This window comes from Ostrea edulis, chromosome 8 (assembly GCF_947568905.1).
Source record: "Ostrea edulis chromosome 8, xbOstEdul1.1, whole genome shotgun sequence".
Lineage (NCBI taxonomy): Eukaryota > Metazoa > Mollusca > Bivalvia > Ostreida > Ostreidae > Ostrea > Ostrea edulis.
In genome coordinates this window covers 55,784,614-55,805,077 of record NC_079171.1, presented here as the reverse complement: position 1 = coordinate 55,805,077, position 20,464 = coordinate 55,784,614, and the positions used below count along the sequence as shown (strand labels likewise).

General features: G+C 34.3%; 1 protein-coding gene across 3 annotated transcripts in view; it reads left to right on the top strand.

Annotated features, from left to right (window-relative positions):
• LOC125660881 (uncharacterized) overlaps nt 1–16,699 on the top strand; it is a 91,258-nt gene extending 74,559 nt beyond the window's left edge. For 2 of the 3 annotated variants that reach the window (XM_056146504.1, XM_056146505.1), the window contains 9 exons: nt 4,757–4,806; nt 11,469–12,112; nt 12,232–12,252; nt 12,360–12,401; nt 12,565–12,585; nt 13,522–13,563; nt 14,671–14,703; nt 14,916–14,993; nt 15,118–16,699. In XM_056146504.1, coding sequence (XP_056002479.1) covers nt 11,503–12,112; nt 12,232–12,252; nt 12,360–12,401; nt 12,565–12,585; nt 13,522–13,563; nt 14,671–14,703; nt 14,916–14,993; nt 15,118–15,962 — 1,692 coding nt within the window. In that variant the 5' untranslated portion in view covers nt 4,757–4,806; nt 11,469–11,502 and the 3' untranslated portion in view covers nt 15,963–16,699. Of the gene's footprint in view, nt 1–4,468; nt 4,597–4,756; nt 4,807–11,468; nt 12,113–12,231; nt 12,253–12,359; nt 12,402–12,564; nt 12,586–13,521; nt 13,564–14,670; nt 14,704–14,915; nt 14,994–15,117 lie in introns of those variants that run through there. The other variant, XM_056146506.1, reaches the window with a different exon arrangement.
• Nucleotides 16,700–20,464: the final 3,765 nt, after the last annotated feature.

Genomic DNA, 20,464 nt, shown 5'->3' with positions numbered 1-20,464 from the left:
ATGGCGAAACACACTGATATCGCCGTCCTTCAACAATGTATTTTAATTTATATTTTCATGAATGAATTTATTCTTTAGGATTTTTCCCCAGATTTTATCAGATGCACTTAAGTTAGGAAATCAAAGTGGGTTTTTTTTAAATTGACAATGGATTGAAAACAGGAGATGTTTGTGAATTAAAACATTAAATGCTATATTAAGATAATGTTCGTGGTTTCTGACATAGAATTTTAGTGCGTATTACATATTGCACTAAAATTATCGTTCATTCTGGAAAAAGAATCTTTTTCTTTAAATTCTACAAACTTCAAAAGTTTCACTTTTTCAACGTTCAAATTGTACATGATTTAAAACGAATCGCTTATACTAATTATCAAATAAATACAATATGATAATGTAAAATAAAAATTCCAAAAACAAAATATCAAAAGTAAAACAAAAACAAAAAACTCATCTGTCTGTCAGTAAAACAGCCTTTCCTGGCATTTTGCTACAATGTACTTGTCCGATTTTAGTAGCAAGGTGAAGATAACGAACAGTGATCAATCTCATAACTCCTACAAGCAATACAAAATAGATAGCTGGGCAAACACGGACCCCTGGACACACCAGAGGTGGGATCAGGTGCCTAGGAGGAGTAAGAATAGCCAACATTCTATACTTTTCCTGTTTTCTGATCTACTTTTGTTTCTGATTAAGAATAGTGAATATTGATAATTTGAATTATGAATTAATTCTGAATATGATGATTTAATCTTTACAGGGACATTGGTTGTCATTTTGTCACCAAAATTGAATTCAATGAAAATTCCCCTCATATTATAAATTTAAGTAATAACACCAGTATTTAATGATTTCGAACACTTTTATACTCAAAGCAGTGAATTTCGATGATTAGATTCATTCATTCATCTTTTATTTCCTCTATTACAGAGATTATCAACATATATACAAAGGATAAACTATACTATTACATTATCGGCGACAAAAATACCTCAAACATTTGAGGTAAATAAATCATACATTTTACATTGAAAAACAAGAAGGGAAAAAGAGGTGAGAAAAGGGAATATATATACTAGTATGCAATGGAAATAATGAAGATGTAATTCCAGTGATTAGATGAGTATTTATGGGAAGACTGTGATTATTCCTGATATATATTCTTTACATCAGAAGCGGTTACATGTACAGTAATTAGATGAGTATTTATGGGAAGACTCTGATTATTCCTGATATATTTCTTTACATCAGAAGCGGTTACATGTACAGTGATTAGATGAGTATTTATGGGAAGACTGTGATTATTCCTGATATATTTCTTTACATCAGAAGTGGTTACATGTATTAGATGAGTATTTATGGGAAGACTGTGATTATTCCTGATATATTTCTTTACATCAGAAGCGGTTACATGTACAGTGATTAGATGAGTATTTATGGGAAGACTGTGATTATTCCTGATATATTTCTTTACATCAGAAGCGGTTACATGTACAGTGATTAGATGAGTATTTATGGGAAGACTGTGATTATTCCTGATATATTTCTTTACATCAGAAGCGGTTACATGTACAGTGATTAGATGAGTTTTTATGGGAAGACTGTGATTATTCCTGATATATTTCTTTACATCAGAAGCGGTTACATGTATCTAAAGTACGTTTATTAGGTTTCTCCTCTTTTTATACAAAATAAATATTTTTAATTAGTCGTTAATATACATCCCCATGTCATTGAGAGAGTTCGAAAAAAATGTTTGTCATTGCTTTCACATCTAGTGCCCCTTTAATATTTAATAATTGACATCGAACACGCTTAATGTTCATATTTCCACTACGGGTAACTAATTTCTTCAAATCAAAGAGTGTTTTTTCAGATTCAATCCATTATCAAATTGCATTTGAAAATTATATATTGAATGCTATATCCCACTTAAAGGGGCGTGGTCACGATTTGAGCTGAGAATTTTCAAATTTCATTTTTCATTTTTATTGTTTACAATGCTTAACGAAAGTATTTCTAATGATCAACCAACATTTGAATATCAATTGTTTAGTTACAAGCGAGATACAGCACTCGCAATTCTTTGAAATGTAAACAAGGCTTGTGCCATGTTTTTGTTTACATATAGATTGCTTAATAGAAAATAGCATGCTTAAAAGAAAATTAGATATGCCAAACACTAGAAACTATTTAATTGTGTCCAGAATTAACTTGTGATTTTAAAAAATCTGCTTTAACCGAACTTTTAGTTGTATATATAATCTATGTAAACAAAAACGTGGCACGACCCTTGCTTACATAACAAGGAATTGTGAGCTCTGAATCTCTCATGTACCTTGACAACTAATATTCAAATTTTTGCTCACCTCAGGTATACCTTAGTTCAGCATTGTAACTATTAAAAATGAAAAAATGAAATTTGAAAATTTTCGGCTCAAATTGTAGCCATGTCCCTTTACAAAGGAACATTTTACTTTGCGGTAAGTAAACCTCGATGTGCATGATTTTACCGCTCATAGCCTACAGTTTTACTACATGACGCTATTGTTTATTGGTTAGGGTACTCGATTTACAAACAGGGGACCCGGTGTCGTAGCATAGACTTTCGCCCCGCATTGACTCCACCCCCCCACCCCACCCCCACCCCCGAAAAACGGGCCCGAGATTGATTTTCCCTCATAGGGAAAAATCATATAATTCCCCCCTATGTACAAAGTCAGTATAATGTTCCCCCTGGGCGGAAAAACCACCCTGGTATAGAATCCCCCCTCCTGTTTCCGGATTTCATTTGTTATAATTTAATGACATAAATATGCGCTCATTAATATTATCATATTCATATTAAAAAATAAAGGAATATTTTTATTTTTTGTTTTGCATGCAGTACATACAATATGCTTCCCAAAAGACTTTAACGATAGTCAATATAATTCGGATTTTTCGTAAACAGTCGACTAAAAGATATATAATTAAAATATCTGAAAAGTAAAATAGATGCACTGTATAAATAAATGTAATTTAATTTTCTCGTTCATTTAAAGTCGAAATTTTCAATTGGAAAAAAAATATTAACCTTTTCCCCAACTTCGCTAATTCAAATGTTAGATACTATAGTAAATAACGGCAAAGACTTGAGATGTCCGAATGAATTTTTATATAGCTTTACACGGTTTGAATAATTTCCTTTTAAAAAACAAAAGATGATGATTGTGATACACAAAACCCTGCTCAAAATTTTAAAAAATGTAAAAAGAATCCCTGGGTCTTGATAGGCAAGAAAATTTTAGTAATTGAAAGAAAAAGCGTATTTGTCATTTACGGGAAAATTCTATACGGGGACGGTTTTTCCTAGGGGGAAATTGGGCCCGAATTAATTCTTCCTGGGGGGGATTATATACTAGGCCCATCTTTCCGAGGGGAATGTCTATCATGGGCCAATTTTTTCTTGGGGAAAGTCTATGCAGGGGGGGGATTCTATGCTACAACACCGAGTTCCACATTCCAGACGCCAAATTGACGTGTGAGGCGTTTATCACTGTTCCTTACCAAGTGTCCGGCATAAAGAAGACAATGTCACGGATATTTCTATAAAGAAATAAGCTAACGCTAGTATCTATAGTACTGTCTCAGTATGAGAGAGACGCAATATATTCAATATAATAAAAACTAGATGTTAGATCCGCTCATATACACACAACACATATTGTAAAATATTAAAGTAATTCCACCCTCCTGTGATGTCATCAGATTCAAAATCAATTATTTATTTAGATTTATGCATGATAGGAGCGTAACTTTTGTTGGAGTTTTTTCCGATAGGTATTGTAAAAAATCTTGTTAAAAATAAACTGTTTCAAAAGTCTAAGTTATAGATGAATAATCAATGATACGTTTTAAAATATTGAGTCCAGGGGCAATAACTCTGTTTTTATTGATTTTCTTATAAAATCTATTATGCGATAGATTTCCTTTATTTTTTACAGACATTTTGTATATTTTTGTGAAGATACAGTTTCATGAAACTGTTATGGATGCTATTATATCGTCATAACCAGTTTGTATGAAATTTAGATAATGCTGTTTAAGGAAAATTGCAATTTTCTGACGGTGATATATGATTCTGTTTATGTAGGTCTCGCATCTTAAAAAGTGTGATGACCTATGCATTTTATTTGATAATTTGCTAGTTTAACTCTAATGTATGGAAATAAATACACTTTTTAAACTTGTATCAGATAAACCTGCGAGTATGGAGTTACCTTAAGCAATTAAAAAACTTTTACAAAAATGTCAGAATTGAATTTGCAATCATGAATGATAGACAAAATGGTTTATAAATATTGTTTCGCTAGACTTATTGCGTGCTGTTGTATTTTAAACGTGAGGGTCGCTATCTTATCACAATGAAAAGTCTAAAAATAGCATTGAAAATTCCCAAGCGACCGAAAGTAAGAAAAACCCCCTTTACTAAATATATACACCATGAACGCTGTACAGTGTAATGTAGTCTGGTCCCTCTTCCCACAATTCCGTGCGCGCACTCTCTCAATGTAGACTATTGACTATACAGTAATGGAGACGTTGTTTATTGTGAGTATCCACCATTGTATATTATAATCTAAATAGACTGTTTAACATGTTATCAATACACAGCAGTTTCTGTTTGTTTGGAATACTTCAAATGTTTATGCAGGCCATATATATTCTTTTTGTAAATACGGACTTTTCGAGAATTTTTCCTCTGATTCAGAGACGTCGAAGTGGCATACAATGACAAGCATGAGTCTTACGGATATAACTGTAAGTCGAATGTCTTATAATGTCATCGCCTTTCGGACTCGGAATCTGATAGCAATTAATAGTCCATTTTCGCCGGTAAGTGAGAAAGTTTCCCAGTTTACTTTCGGAAGGTCGGTGGTCTCTTCCCAGGTACATTGTATCTAGGTTCTCTCTTCCACCAATAAAAACTGGGCACTACCAGATAACTAAAAAATTGTTGAGTGTGGCGGAAAATATCAATCAACCCAATCCGGTTTCGGTTTCAGAATTTACAATAGTCGCGATCACGTGACACCAGATATTCCTGCGTTGTTTACAAAATCGCAAGTAGCTATTTCGCTGACTTAAGGGCAGATGATACAAAAAAAAAATCTTTGGAAGATACTTTATATGATGTCATTCTTTCATAAAAGTGGATAATTCCTTGAATTCTTTTCCCCTTTGACTTGGAGAGTGAAATATGTTCCGTATTTCCAAAAAAGTACAAAACAATAGTTATCACGGTAAATTAGTTTATTCTTCATTTGTTTACCTTTTCTATACCTCAAAAAATGGTTGTCAGGGAGAACAGAGTGTACTGATATTAGATTTACAACATAACATGTAAAATATTAATGCATTACAAATTTTACACTTGGAAAATATCTATTGCTGCTTCAATAAAATTACATATATGGACATTGCACCCTAAGTAAAGGTTTACAAATTAAAATAAACTTCATAATATGTGGACTTAATGTTTAAAGTGTAATATAAACTTAAAAATCATATACCATACGGGGTGAATTTTCTGAGTAGAAGCAAAATTGTAAAAATCACATTGGCTGATTTTCTCAAGACAAAGAAGAGTTATCTCCCATAATATAAGAGTAAAATTTTACAAGTTCTGAAAATAATTTACAATGGCATTAATGATTTTACTGTTTGTTTTTATGTTTTTGTTTTTGTTTTGTCACTCTTGATTTTCCTTTGCTATTCATCTCTGGAAAAAAATAAAGAAATGCCTAATACAGGATCTCTTTGATGTGCCATGTTTTACGTTAGTTTCTGCATTATGACGTTTCCCAGTAAAAACAGGAGAAAGATGGCTGCATACTTCTTGCTGACATCTCATATATAACGGGGACGAATTTACATAGAAATAACCTTGTCAAACTGTGGAAAGCTGTTAAATCACTAGATTTAGCGAATGATCCTGATTTTACATGTCACTCTACAGCTGTTGATCTGAAGGAGAAGCTGATAAAGCGAGAAAAGGGGCTGTATGTAATGAGGGGGTACCCTTTTATTGGTTGTAGTGTAGATGCCATTGTTTCTTTGATCTATTTATTTCAACATTTGTTGGCTGATGTTACAAACTCAAACATGGAATAAAATGAAAAGAGGGTGTTGAACAGAAGCGGAAATTTTCCCTAATCGGAACTCCGTGCCAACATTCGTGACGTAGAACTGACCTTCATTCAGATTTAAATACCTGAAGGATTCCCAAGTACTAGGGACAAGGCTTATACATTTTATGTGTCAATACATTATACATGTAGTCTAAAGATATTTTTTGAAATTGTTAAAATTAACTTGTCTTCTTTTTTCCTGAGTATCAGATACAATGTATACTGTTACATGTTACGAGTGTATCAAATATTTAATATTCTATACAACTACAGTCCAGAAGCTCTTATACTTGTATGTATTATTTTCTACAACCAACAATTGACAGCTCTACATGACTCTGGCCACAAAACAATATAAGGGAAGTTTAATACCTTTGAGCGTATATAGGGTATGAAAAGGGTGCTATATAAATATGGTATTATTATTTATTATTATTTAATACGCACTAATAAAATTCAACATTATTCAAAGTACATGTACTTGTAAAAATTGATTCAACATAGCAATTTGCTACTGGAATACATATTAACTCAAATTGTGTAACGGTTATTTACCTCGTTTGATATTAAAGTCTTTCTTCCAAAGCTATGCAAAGTTCACAACGGTTTTTCGTAAAAGGCGCCATGCCTTTGTCAACAACTTTCATTCAGAAAAGCATACAAGTTCTCGTTTGCAGCCTTGACTATCAAAACACAGGTATTGCATGCTGTATTCGGGGTGTTTGTCTTATTCACAAACTAAACAGTGTCCAGGTTGGAAGCTTATTTCAAACTCGGAGCATGGTAATAAACAGCGATTTGACATGAAACATTTATAAAAACTAGAAGTGTGTTTCAATTAAGAAAAAAAAAATAGATGGAAAAGGAATATGAAAAAAAAATATGTTCGTGAGGGAGTCGAACCCGGTCGTTTTAAAAATAGAAAACATCTTTACATTTAAGAGTCGACGACCTTATCCAGTGAACCACGCAGTAACGTACAGGTGAAGTTGAAAATAATACTAGTGAAGTCGTTTCGATTTTTCTAAATTTACAACAACAAAAAATGCTCTCGTGAAACAAAATTTCAAGGCGACAGTTTTCTCAGAGGAAAGTTCGACGAACATGCTCATGCTAAATTTATTTTGTTTCACGGAGGCAGTTTTTCTGAAATTCGGGGATACCGCCATTTTAACGCTAAAAATCATATAAATCGCTTATTGCTTGATTTAAACTCGAGATATTTTGGCTAATTTTGTCAATAACCGTCTTTCAAACTTATTTTCAAAAATTATTTAATCAAGACATACGTTCCAATTGGTTTTATCATATATTAGAATAACTTAAATTTTTCGATCTTTCATGCAACACCTTTAGCGAAATGAACATGAGACGTGCAACACCTTCTTTATCAAACATGTTGTTTTCAGATTCCAAGGAAAAGTACAAATGTCAAGCACATTTTTGAAAAACAAGAAAAAGGAAATGATCAGATATTCATACTTTATATGAATATCATTTAACAAGCTGACGGTCTAAATTGCACAAAACTGCACACAGGCATACTACCTGATCAATTATAGACTTTAATTTGAGGGGTATAAAACCCTGCAGAATGTTGAAACATTTAAGACGACCAATTGCCCTCTCTACATGTATCCTAGCTCTTGCTATGCGTCTCATTTTACTTACTGCCATACCCGTGAATTTTCTATTCAAAGCAAAAGGATATATTTTCAGTTTAGCTCCTTTTAGAGCCAGATTTTGTCTCATCAAAAATCCTCAATCTGCCATAACGTCATCACCTTTTTAGCTCACCTGATGGCCGGTTGTCCATCTGTCTGTAAACCTTTTACATGTTCGACTTCTTCTCCAGAACCACTCGGCCAATTTCAACCAAACTTGGCCAAAAGCATCCCTGGGTGAAAGGCTTTCAAGTTTGTTCAAATGAAGGGCCATGTCCCTTTCAAAGGGGACATAATCACAAAAATGAGGTGAGGGTTATTCAAAAATCTTCTCAAGAACCACTGAGCCAAAAAAGCGGAAATTTACATGAAAGCTTCCTGATATAGTGCAGATTCAAGTTTGTTTAAATCATGGCCCCGGAGGTATGATGGAGCCACAATAGGTTTTCAAAGTTTTATATACAAATATATAGGGAAACTCTTTAAAAATATTCTCCTCAAGAGCCACTGAGCCAGAAAAGCTGAGATTTACATGAGAGTTTCATGGCATAATGCAAATTCAAGTTTGTAAAAATGATGACCCCAGGGGGTTGGATGGGGACACAATAGGGGATCAAAGTTTTGCATACAAATATGTCGGAAAAATCTTTAAATATCTTCTGAAGAAGAACCACTGAGCCAGAAAAACTGAGATTTACCTGACAGCTTCCTGACATAATGCGGATTCAAGTTTGTGAAAATCATGGATCCCGGGCGTATGATAGGGCCACAATGGAGGATCAAAGTTTTACAAACAAATATATAGGGAAAATCTTTAAAAATTTTATTCTCAAGAACCACTCAGCCAGAAAAGCTGAGATTTACATGACAGTTTTCTGACATAATGCAGATTCACGTTGTGAAAATCATGACCCCCAAGGGTAGGATGGGGCCACAATAGGGGATCAAAGTTTTGCGTACAAATATATCGGACACATCTTTAAAACTCTTCTTCTCAAGAACCACTGAGCCAGAAAAGCTGAGATTTTACATTACATCTTCCTAACATAGTACAAATACAAGTTGATAAAATTCATGGCCCAAGGGGGTTGGATGGGGCCACAATAGGGGATCAAAGTTTTACATAAAAATGTAGAGGGAAAATCTTTAAAATTTACTCCCCAAGAAGCACTAAAACGCTGAGATTTACATGACAGCTTCCTGACATAATGCAGATTCAAGTTTGTTAAAATCATGGATCCCGGGGATAGGATCGGGCCACACTGAGGGGGGTCAAAGTTTTACATACAACTATATTGGGAAAATCTTTAAAAATCTTATTCTCAAAACGTACTGGGACAGGAAAGTGTAAATTTACATGAAAACTTCCTGATATAGTGCAGATTCAATATTGTGAAAATCATGGCCAAGGGGGTAAGATGAAGCAACAATAGGGGATCAAATTTTTACAAATTTAAGTTTGTTAAAATCATGGTTAGGATGAGGTCACAAGGGGGATCAAAGTTTTACATAGAAATATATCGGGAATTTTTTTTCTAAAAAACGACTGGGTCAAGAAAGTTAAATTTTACATGAAAGCTTCCCAACATAGTGCAAATTGAATTTCGGTAAAATCATCGTCCCCGAGGTCAGGATGGGGTCACAAAAGGGGATCAAAATTTTACATACAAATATATAGGGAAATCAAAATCTTTAAAAATCTTCTCAAGAACCAATCAGCTAAAAAAGCTGAGATTTACTTGAAAGCTTCTTGACATAGGGCAGATTTAAGTTTATTAAAATCATGGCCCCCGGGGGTAAGATGAGGCGAGAATAGGGGATCAAAGTTTTACATACAAATATATAGGGAAAATCTTTAAAAATCTTCTTCTGAAAACTCACTGGGCCAGAAAAGATTACATTCACATGAAAGCTTCCTGACATAGTCCAGATTCAATTTTGAAAAAAAATCATAGCCCCCGGGAGCAGGGTGGGGCCTCAATAGGGATCAAAATTTCACATACGAATATATAGGGAATCTTTTTAAATATGAGCCAAGGTGAATCAGGTGAGAGATGTGGCCCATGGGCCTCTTGTTTGATGTAATTTAAAAATTTAGATTCTTCAACAATACGTTTATCAGAGATGCTGCCAGTGAATAAACTAAACATAAAACAAATTGTCCCTGTTGGGGTTATTGCAACTAATGACTTTAAAGTATTGTGATGCTTATAAAATGACAATGTTATTCTCTTTGAAGATGACAGACTGGGCTTTTGAACAAAACAAAAAAAAAACTCGATACAATCAATAATACATCTTGTGTTAGGAAAATATTGAAAACATTTAGGTAGTTTCTGTACAATTTGATTCCTAGATGGCCAAGAAATTAAGTTCTAAGTTGAGAAAAGTTGTCCATGTAAAGAAAATTTTGGTGACAGTTCTGGCCTTTACACCAAAGATGGCATCCAATGTTGTTGTGTCTCTCCTGAGTCTCATTTGCGTCATTTCCATTTCTTCCAAAATGGGTAATTGTCTCTTGGGCCCCATTTTTGCCTGAAAATGTAATTCTGTTTCTTGATAAACAACAGTTTGGGCATCATGCTGAATATTAACTGTATCAAAACGAGATTATTCTCAAATAAACCTTTAGAAAAGTAAAAACAAAAAGGGGGAGGGTGACATACCAGTATCAAATTTACAAGATGCATCATTCTTGAGAACATCTGCCATTATATAGCTCCTTCTCGTACTTCCTTTCTCCTTGAGATGTATGTCCTCATTGATAAACAGGTCTTCCAAAGTTTTGTCAATCTGGCAATGGATACTTGAAAACATTGTGGTGCTGGCTTTTGCAGGACAGTAAGCATGCTCTACTATATATACAACCCGGCAATTTTCTTTGTTAAGTTAATCAACAATCAAATTAAAATTAGATCCTTTGATCCGCTCCTTTGCTATCGCTACACACCGTTGTGTAGCTTGACGTGAGCGTGACGTCATTACCTATGTTATAGAAGTCAGAATGTCTGAGATGCTTGGGTCTACAATCCAACCAGGATCTCCGGGTTGCGAAGTGAATGTCCTAAACACTAAGCATTGTATCTATATTTTATTTAGCAATTGTGTTTAGCTGCACCTTAAGGAAAACTATTTAATCCATATACCACAATTTTTACGTGTTTTATGATATTGCTACTAAATGACCTGTGAGGGTCCGGGTTGGAATAGGTCCTCAGTACCCCTTGCATGTCGTAAGTGACAACTAAATGGGACGGTCCTTCAGACGAGACCACAAAAGCCAAGGCCCAATACCACAATAGGAGTGGCACGATAAAGATCCCTCCCTGCTCAAAGTCCGTAAGCGTCGAGCATAGGCCTATATTTTGCAGCTTTTCGCCGGCAATGGTGACGACTCCATATAAGTAACAAATTCTCGAGAGAGATATTAAACAATATAAAATCAATTAATCTATCAATCTACTGACTTATATTTTATGTGCTGTATAATATTCAATAGCATAAACAGTGAATAGAATAGCTCCACATCACATAGCAAGATGTATTGAAATTTGAGATTTTACGTTCGTTATTTGTTTTATTCAGTTAAAAAACATATATGATGTACACCAATTTCAAACTATTTTAGAAAAGATCCATGCATTAAACAACACATCAGTACGATGGGGGACGCTCCAAGTCCGACTGTTGTGTGTTTTGACCCAAAGAAAGGAGAAGAGAACTTTGCGCGGCTATGTCAGTTCTTGATGACGATCTGCGGCGACATCTTAAGAGTGGTTTTATCTCACTATATAAAACCTGGTGACCTGCGATTACAACTGGACATGAATCAATCCAAACTTAACAGAATAACTAATACACAGGAAATGGATTTACTGTACCCGCCGCATTCTTCTACAACAAGTAGTCCACCAATCAGATCAAGAGATCTAGATTTATCATTATTGTATAGAATTCTGAGAAATATCTGCAATATTTCCAAACATAGGGCTGGATGGGGAAACCCCCCAGTCTCGGGTGACTATTGTGTATCTGCTTGCATAGAGAGGATAAGACTCTTACGAAATTCCATATCTGGTCATTCAACGAATGGAACGATTGGCGATGTGCAATTCGAAGATTACTGGCAGGAATTGAGAACGTCGGTCGTGGAGATTGAGAAAGAGGTCATCGGAAGCGACAAGTATGAGAGAGGAATAGACCATTTGCATGACTGTGATTTAAACCCAACCAAATCCAAAGAATATGTAGCCCAGATTCGTAGACTACGAGGTAGAATATAAGACGTTTTACGGAGTTGGTTGGAATGAATTACATTGTGACATATTGACTATTTATACATGCACTATATCAGCATTGATTTTGTTTCTCTTTTTCTTTCTGTTTTCTAGGACAAGTATCTATCAAACGAGGTAAGAGTGAAGACGATGCACGGGTATATCACAATATCACATTTTACTTAAAGTGATTTAGCTAAATTACTTCAATTCAAATATGCTATATCATTCTTTATTTCTAGAGAGAATCGACATGGTAGAACATGCATGTATTGAAATTGGAGGTAAATATATATTCCACTGCAAGATTGAATGATTTTGTATATCTTAGAAACCATCCTTTAAACACTTGGTTTTAAATATCTGGTGTGTCAAAATATATTACACAAATGTTGATGCAATATTTTAATCCTTAAATGTTGATGCTATTTTTCATGGGTATCACAGAGGAAAATGAAGCTAAAAAGGGTAGGTATTATTTATCATTAACATGGTGATGAAAACTAACACGTATCCATGGTCACATTGATGTATACATATTAAACTGACGATCCACGTTCTCTGCTTTTAAAACAATATTCAATGTCTAGCTTCATGGTTTTATCTCACCTGAGCTTTTTTTATCACCCTTTGTCCGTCGTCTGTCCATTTGCCTATTTGTCCCTTTGTCTGTAAACTTTTCATACTTTCGACTTCTTCTTCACAACCACTGAGGCAATTTCAACCAAACCTTGTACAAATTATCCTTGGGTGAAGGGTATTCAGTTTGTTCAAAGGAAGGATCATGCCCCCTTTTCAAAGGGGAGATAATCACAAAAATGCTAAACTCTTCTCAAGAACCATTGTGTCAGAGCAGCTGAAATTTACATGAAAGCTCTCTGACAGTGCAGATTCAAATATTGTTAAAATCATGACTCCGGGATACGGATGGGGGTCACAATAGAGGATTTACATACAATTATATGGGGGAAATCTTAAAAAAATATTTGGGCCAAAGAAGTTTACATTGACAGGAAAGCCCCCTGACATAGTACAGATTCATGTTTGTAAAATCATGCTCCCGGAGGTAGGTTGGGGCCACAATAGGGATCAAACTTTTACATGTGAATATATAGGGAAAATCTTAAGATATTGACCAAGGTGACTCTGGTGAGCGATGTGGCCCATGAGCCTCTTGTTTATTGTTTTTCTGCATATTTGGGTATCATACTTGATATCTTTGTTTGAGATTTAGTGTTCGATTCCTACTTTCGTCGGAACTCTGACATTGAAAATATATTCCATTTCATGACTCTGAAAAGAGTACTTGATAGATCTTAAGCGGTGTCATTTCCACATACTTAAAACGAGTGTTTGATTTTAAAGTATACAGATATTCTTCGAATTTTATTTTCTTTACCATAGCTCGCCTGGATAAAGTTGAGAAAAGTGTTTCTGACATGAAAGGTGAGTTGGAATTATTGAAAATCGCAACCTCTGATAATGCGCTATGATGTAATGTTTTTACTAGATATTGATTGCGAGATAACCAGGTATATGAAAATAGATATTTAATTTTAAGGTCATTGACACTTATCTTCTTTCTCGCGTGTGTCTGTCAGTTGATACCTCTTTTTACGTCATACACTATGACACAAATGAACTGTGCAATTTCAACGACATTTCTGGTACTGCATTTGCGTAGCTGTAGATTTGTAGCTCCCTGAGAAATTATTAGGACAACCCAGAGAGAAACCTTTAGTAACATAAAATGTACAAATGATATATGTTGCATTAACGAATGCTTTTGTGTTCTCTGAGGAGTTTTTCGTATGGTTTTATAGTGTAATCAGTCGGTCTTCTCTCGTGATAATTTACATAGACTCAAGGGACGTTGGGAAATTGCATGATAGCACCATGAAACCTAGTAACCACAGTTATTCGTTATTTTTGTATTATTTAATTATCTTACATCAGGGGCGGTCCTTCGCATGAGATCGCAAAAACCGAGGCCACGTGTCGCAGTAAGTGTGGCACAATCAAGATCCCTCACTGCTTAAAGGCCATAAGTGTCGAGTATAGGCCTGGATTTTGCAGCCCTTCACCGGCAGTAATGACGTCCCCAGATGAGTGAAAAATTATCAAGAGGGACGTTAAGCAATATAACACCAACCAATCAATTATTTTCAATACAATGAAACTAAATATTTTCATCAAAAAGAGAAAATAAAAGTTGTTATATAAACTTTCGGGGGATGTGTGTAGGAAATCCAGCAAATAGCTTGATGAGAAAATCAAGGCAATACCTTTTTCATGTTATTTCGTACACAGGCTGTGGAAAATATAAATATTGATCAATCGTTTGCTAATAAGAAAAGCAGGTTTTCATTAACGGATAATTAAGCATTGATGGTTGTTATGGTGCATCATTAATGATTTTTGCTTCATTGGCGAACATAACTACATTCCTTAATGCAACAAATATCAAAACAATTTTATAAATTATGTCATCATTCTTGAGTGTTGATTGGTGATTATTTAGTTTTAATCATGCTTATTTTGTTCAATTCACAGTATATTTGGGGAAAGCAGAACAAAATCAGACAGGTTTGATAATTAAGAAAAATCAGACTAATGTGAATGATACTGAAGTTAACTATTATTATTTTTACAATCTAGTCATACACGTGCATCATATGTTCATCCTTTATCAGAAGCATATTTATATGACATTTATTTTTTCGATATCAGAAATCTAGAAATTCATTTGAAATTAAATTAAAACAGCATTCCATTTTTTTTTTTTTTTCAATTCTTAGACATCCTCACAGCTGCCAAAGAAGAAATATTGAAAGAAATAAAATCATCCGAGTTAAGAATACAGCAGAAAATAAACAGTATGTGGTTAGAGAGTATCGTTACATTATATTAACAACAGTTTATATAAAATCATCTCGTTATTCAGCATATATTAGCGGTACGTCGAAGGTTTTACATTATATATTTGTTCTTTATTTACAGAATCTGACTGCACAAGTACCGACAGGACTCCGTCTGCAGAGTTCAAAGATAAACATATTACAAAAACAACGAAGATCAAATTTGAAACGTTTTTTCCTAAGAAAACCACAAGTGCAACACTTGATAAGAAATGTTGGCTAGGATTTCATCGTGCTGGAAAAGGCATGTCGCTGTATCTTCTTAATGACAGTAATGTTATAAAAAAGGTGTTTATACCAAATCAAAATGTCCTACCCATATCGTGGAGCAATGTTGCAACAAACGACAATGGAGAGGCCGTGTTTACATGTGATAAGTCAGTACTAACCGCTACACAGGACGGAACAGTCTATAAGTTATTTGATACTCCGTTTTTAATTAGAAAGTTCTGCATCCTTCATTCCGGCGACTACTGTTTTGTAACTTCAAATCCCTTTGGTTTGTTTTTATATATCCACGAATCTAGTGTAAATGGTGTTCCATTACGTCTAATTAATATTACAAAACAGATAAACATTTACGACGTTTCTTCTATCAGACAAAATCACAATGGAGACATCGTAATCACTAATTATAGAAGTTTGATTATACTTCGGGCCGATTTCAGCTTAAAACACAGGATTCCATTAACAGAGCCTGGAGTGGTTGTCCCATGTATGAACAGTCGTAGTGACTTACTGTATGGTCATATACAGACCATAGACTTACTGCGAAATAATGGAGAATTTGTCAAAACTGTCTATACAACACAGGAAGATAAAGATATAGCAAGCATTGCCTTCAGTGTGGATGGTACCGCCTGGATTCTTTATAATACTGACGAACTGGACATTCACGAACTGGAAATTCTCGAACTGGAAATCTGAAGAGAGAAGCATTCCATGTCGGCTTAGAAAGCCATCTTTTATTTAGAAATTGGAAAAATATCAATTAGTAAATATCATCACCATGTTCTTCTATCCGTCGGTTCCGATATCTGACGAGTTGTCTATCACTGAACGCATGGAATGTAAACTAATCCAATTTTTTGCTCGTGGAATGTTGACATATTTACATGTACTCGTATGCAGACCCAGAATATTTTCGCGGTGGGTGAAGCCTACGCATCTTGGTATTTAACCAAGTTTATGAAAAATTAAAAATAAAAATGTGTAGATCAATGCATTATTTATCATAAAGAATATTTCAGGAGCGATCTTATTCATTACATATATTTCTTTTTTATTTCTTACTGTAGTGTAACATTTTACTCAGCTCTCATACATGTAAAAATCATAAATCTCTGGCTCAGTTAAAGGGCGATAGAATGAATGAAGCACAGTTAATGTATCACCGCCACACAAAGGGAAAACCGCTCTATTTATATGCAGTGTTTATAGATTATAGAGTAAATTCAAACATAAAGATCATTTAAAGGCAAAATCGAACTTGGTAATGTTGCAGAAAGTTTTAAAATGTGTCAATTGCTGTATTATACCCCCACCCCCATTTCAAAAATATATTGAAAACGAATTGGCAATATTTACGAGTAAATTGAAGTCGTTAATAGTGCATGTATAAACGCAAATGTGATTGTAATAATGAAATAAATTTTCAAATTAAAGTTTTTGAGTCATGTGCATCACACTACATGTCAATTGATTAACAAACATTTTAATTATATACAATGCCCCTGATCATCCATATATAAAGGACATTTATGTAGTTACAGATGCTGAGTAGTCACATCTTCAAATTTAGGAAAAAAACATTTTCTGATTGCTCCATGCATATAGTTTGTCACACTTTATAACATGATTCCAACGAATATTTATATCACTGGGATACTATAGTATTCACATACGCTTAATGATGTCAATTTCACCTTAATTCTGTAAGTAATGTAGATCCTAATACGTGACACAAATATTGTCTGGGACAAATCTCTGTGTGATGAATTAACACCAAGATTGTTTGGTCATGGTAAGGTTCGCCAGTAAAATCAAAGTACTTATAGTACTGGTAGAGGATGACATTGGTCGGGAGAAAGCTTAATTAGGGTGAGCTCAAACTTGTACCGAGATTGTAAAATAAACAATCATTAATTGAGAGTAGTAAATTCCATCTTTTTAGCCACATCAAAACGCTTAAGGCTAATAATCGGAACATCCAATACTTATGTTAAGATAAGAATAATGTCTATGTCAAAGTTTTGTAATGAAGGGACAGTAAAAGTTCATCATTGGTGCTCTAAATGTATCTAACCAGAACATGTTATTCAAAGGCATTTACCTGAGATACAATGTAATTCATTAACAAATAGAATTTTAAAAAAACATGTTCATTGCATAGATGCTTATGCTAATCTACTACCGGTACTTCCTATGAAATAGAGCCGATTTGTAATATCTATGAAATAGCAGTGAAATGTACGCGTGGACGTTGGAATTATAGTGAAAGTGAGCCACGATGTCAGGTTGACGATAACATATGTGTATCGTCAGTTTAGGTGAAACGTGATCGAAACATCACTGGAGACAAATGGTAATTTAATCATATTATAGTTAAACGTACATAGAAACAGCACCCGAAACGGAGCCAAGTCTGGTGGTGTGTTCAACTAAGAAACGCAAACAGAGAATGTGATGGTGTGATCCGATTGCGAAACATGAACATATAACGTGATACTGTGATTTGGAGTAGGGTTTTGACATCTCCTACAGGGGGTGTAGCATTCATGAAAATAACGAACAGTGATCTATCTCATAACTCCAATAAGCAATAGAAAATAGACAGTTGGGCAAACATATAGAATATATTCATTTTCTTTTTTACTGTCCTGCTGCTTAATCAACTACACCACAGATATTTCTAACATATTACAAAGCACCATTGGATGCAGTCAGTGCTGATATAAATTACGATCATGTTCTACAGAAATGACAGCTTGATGCCTTCTTAATCTGTCGTTTAACTCGGAATCACAATCATGCAGCTTTGTTTTAAGGGTTTGGGGGAGGGGTGTTCGCAAACTACGCAAATGTTTAAGAAAGAAAGAGATTGAAGTTACAATTTTGAACCTGACTTTGTTAACGTCATTTTCCCTGCGCACATCTATCATAAAAGACAGAGAGTTGTCTTTCTTTTATCGGCGTATACATATCAGAATAGGTAGAGAGTTGTCTTTCTTTGATCACATTCATAAATAGACACCATGCTTATTGCATCCTATATCAAAAAGTAGATCTTTATCCGATTCCCCTACACTTCATTTAGATCCCATGACACATTGTGTTAAGAATTATAAGGTAGTAGTAGAACTTTTCATTATCAATATTACGTGTAATAGTGTACCATCCACTTTAAGGACACTTTAAAAACAAATGAGTTTATTCTTATTTAAAGTATTTTTTTTGCAAAACCCACTAATACATTTTGTATAATTGTTATAATGATAAGGGCGCAGGAAATTATTTGCTAAAAAATTAACTACTCTCGATCAATCGATCGATCGAGTCCATTCACGACGTCGATCGTTTCCGCGTGCATTGCTGTAGTGTTTCAAATTGTAGAATGAGTTACACTGAATACAGTTACTATCGTCCAGTCATTGAAATGTCATTCTCCCTGATATCTAATGTCGGTATGATCATGATTATGAAAGTTTCAGGAATAATCTATTCAAACCATAAAGGTATACAAATAAAAATTCTATATTCACTGCCATGTAGTACGTGATTTTGTACTATATTTTGTACTCCATTATTTATTACAAACTGACAATCGAGTGCCCATGTCATTATCTAGATAGTGGGTATCGTATATTATTTATTACAAACTGACAATCGAGTACCCATTGATTGATTGATTGTATATTGTTTAACGTCCCTCTCATGTCATTATCTAGATAGTGAGTACCGTATATTAACACATGTATAACACGGGATTATAAGCACCACGTGGTCGTGTACTCGTCTCCACAATGTGTGGCGGGAATTCATACACAAAGTCCTCGTCCTGGGACAATGTTTCTCCTTAAAGCGTACAAGTTTATCAGATTTCCTCATCAACCTTCATTATGCTTACATACTGCGAGTTAACTTTTAGACGCTTTTTGTAGGTTCGTCTTCCGAATCTTGTGTCAATATTTTCATTCGATATATTAAATTTCATGCTATGATACAGCGGGCTTAGGTTTGGAACTTTAGTTCATTCTAAACATTTTGTGACATCTAATCTTGCATATTACCTGAAAAGTGGTTTCACATGTATTTAGAAGCGTATATATTTTTTCTTTAAAAATCAAGGACCTCTCCTAATTTCTAATTCAATGGATGTATCCTGTACATATTCAGTGAATGTTGTGTTTCTATATTTCCATAATCGTGAAAATGAAAACAAAATCATCATGCGGTTTTACACTTACCTCTCCAGAAGGAAAAGTCCCTGAAGGGAGGTTATCCAGCAGTAAGGATAAACAAAACATCATATCAATAAAGGAAGGGGGCGGAACGACATTACATCTAGATCACGTGATCTGTTTAATGGTTTTCCCACTCCTCCCCCGGACAATTCCTATCACACATTCTTAGGGTAGATTCAGTACGTTGTTAATATTTTATATATTTCATGGTCAAATGTGATGTTTCTGGAATTCTCATTCTATTTTTTATTTTCGAAAACTATTCATTTTCATTTCTACCAATTCTGATAAATTGCAATAACTTAGCAATGTCTATGTAAACAAATCTTGGTAATAAAAGCTGAAGATTATGAGTAGGAATTGCTAGACTCCCCTCTTTTTTTAGCGATACAAAAACATAGGTACACTTTCTCCGTGACTGTGAGAAATTTATGATATATTCAGGGGTCTGTGTTTGCCCAACTTTCTTTTCAAGTTTGAATTATCCGTCATCACTTGCAGTCAAAATGTGAGACACAGAGAACAAAGGGATGCCTACTCCTCCTAGTCACCTGATCCCACCTCTGATGTGTCCAAGGATTCGTGTTTGTCCAACTATTTATTTTGTATTGCTTATAGGAGTTATGAGATTGATCACTGTTCGTTATCTTCACCTTTCGTTGTGAATGAAGTGACATACTTGATTATCACTCTATACGTGCATGACATTCTAAACCTTAAGGCATTTCTTGTTAAAGGGACTGGTGCACGATTTTCGAAACAAATATTTTTTCATTTTTTATGTTAAAATTTAAAATCGTAACTCATTTAATGTTGACAACCAAAATTTGGACCGTCTCAATGCAAGGATAAGAGCAATATTTTAGCTTTGATTCTGTGTTATGTAAACAAAGACTCGAGTCTTTTTTATGTAAACAAACAAACCAGTGAAACGTTGATTTTGTAATTTAAAGAATCTTCAATTTG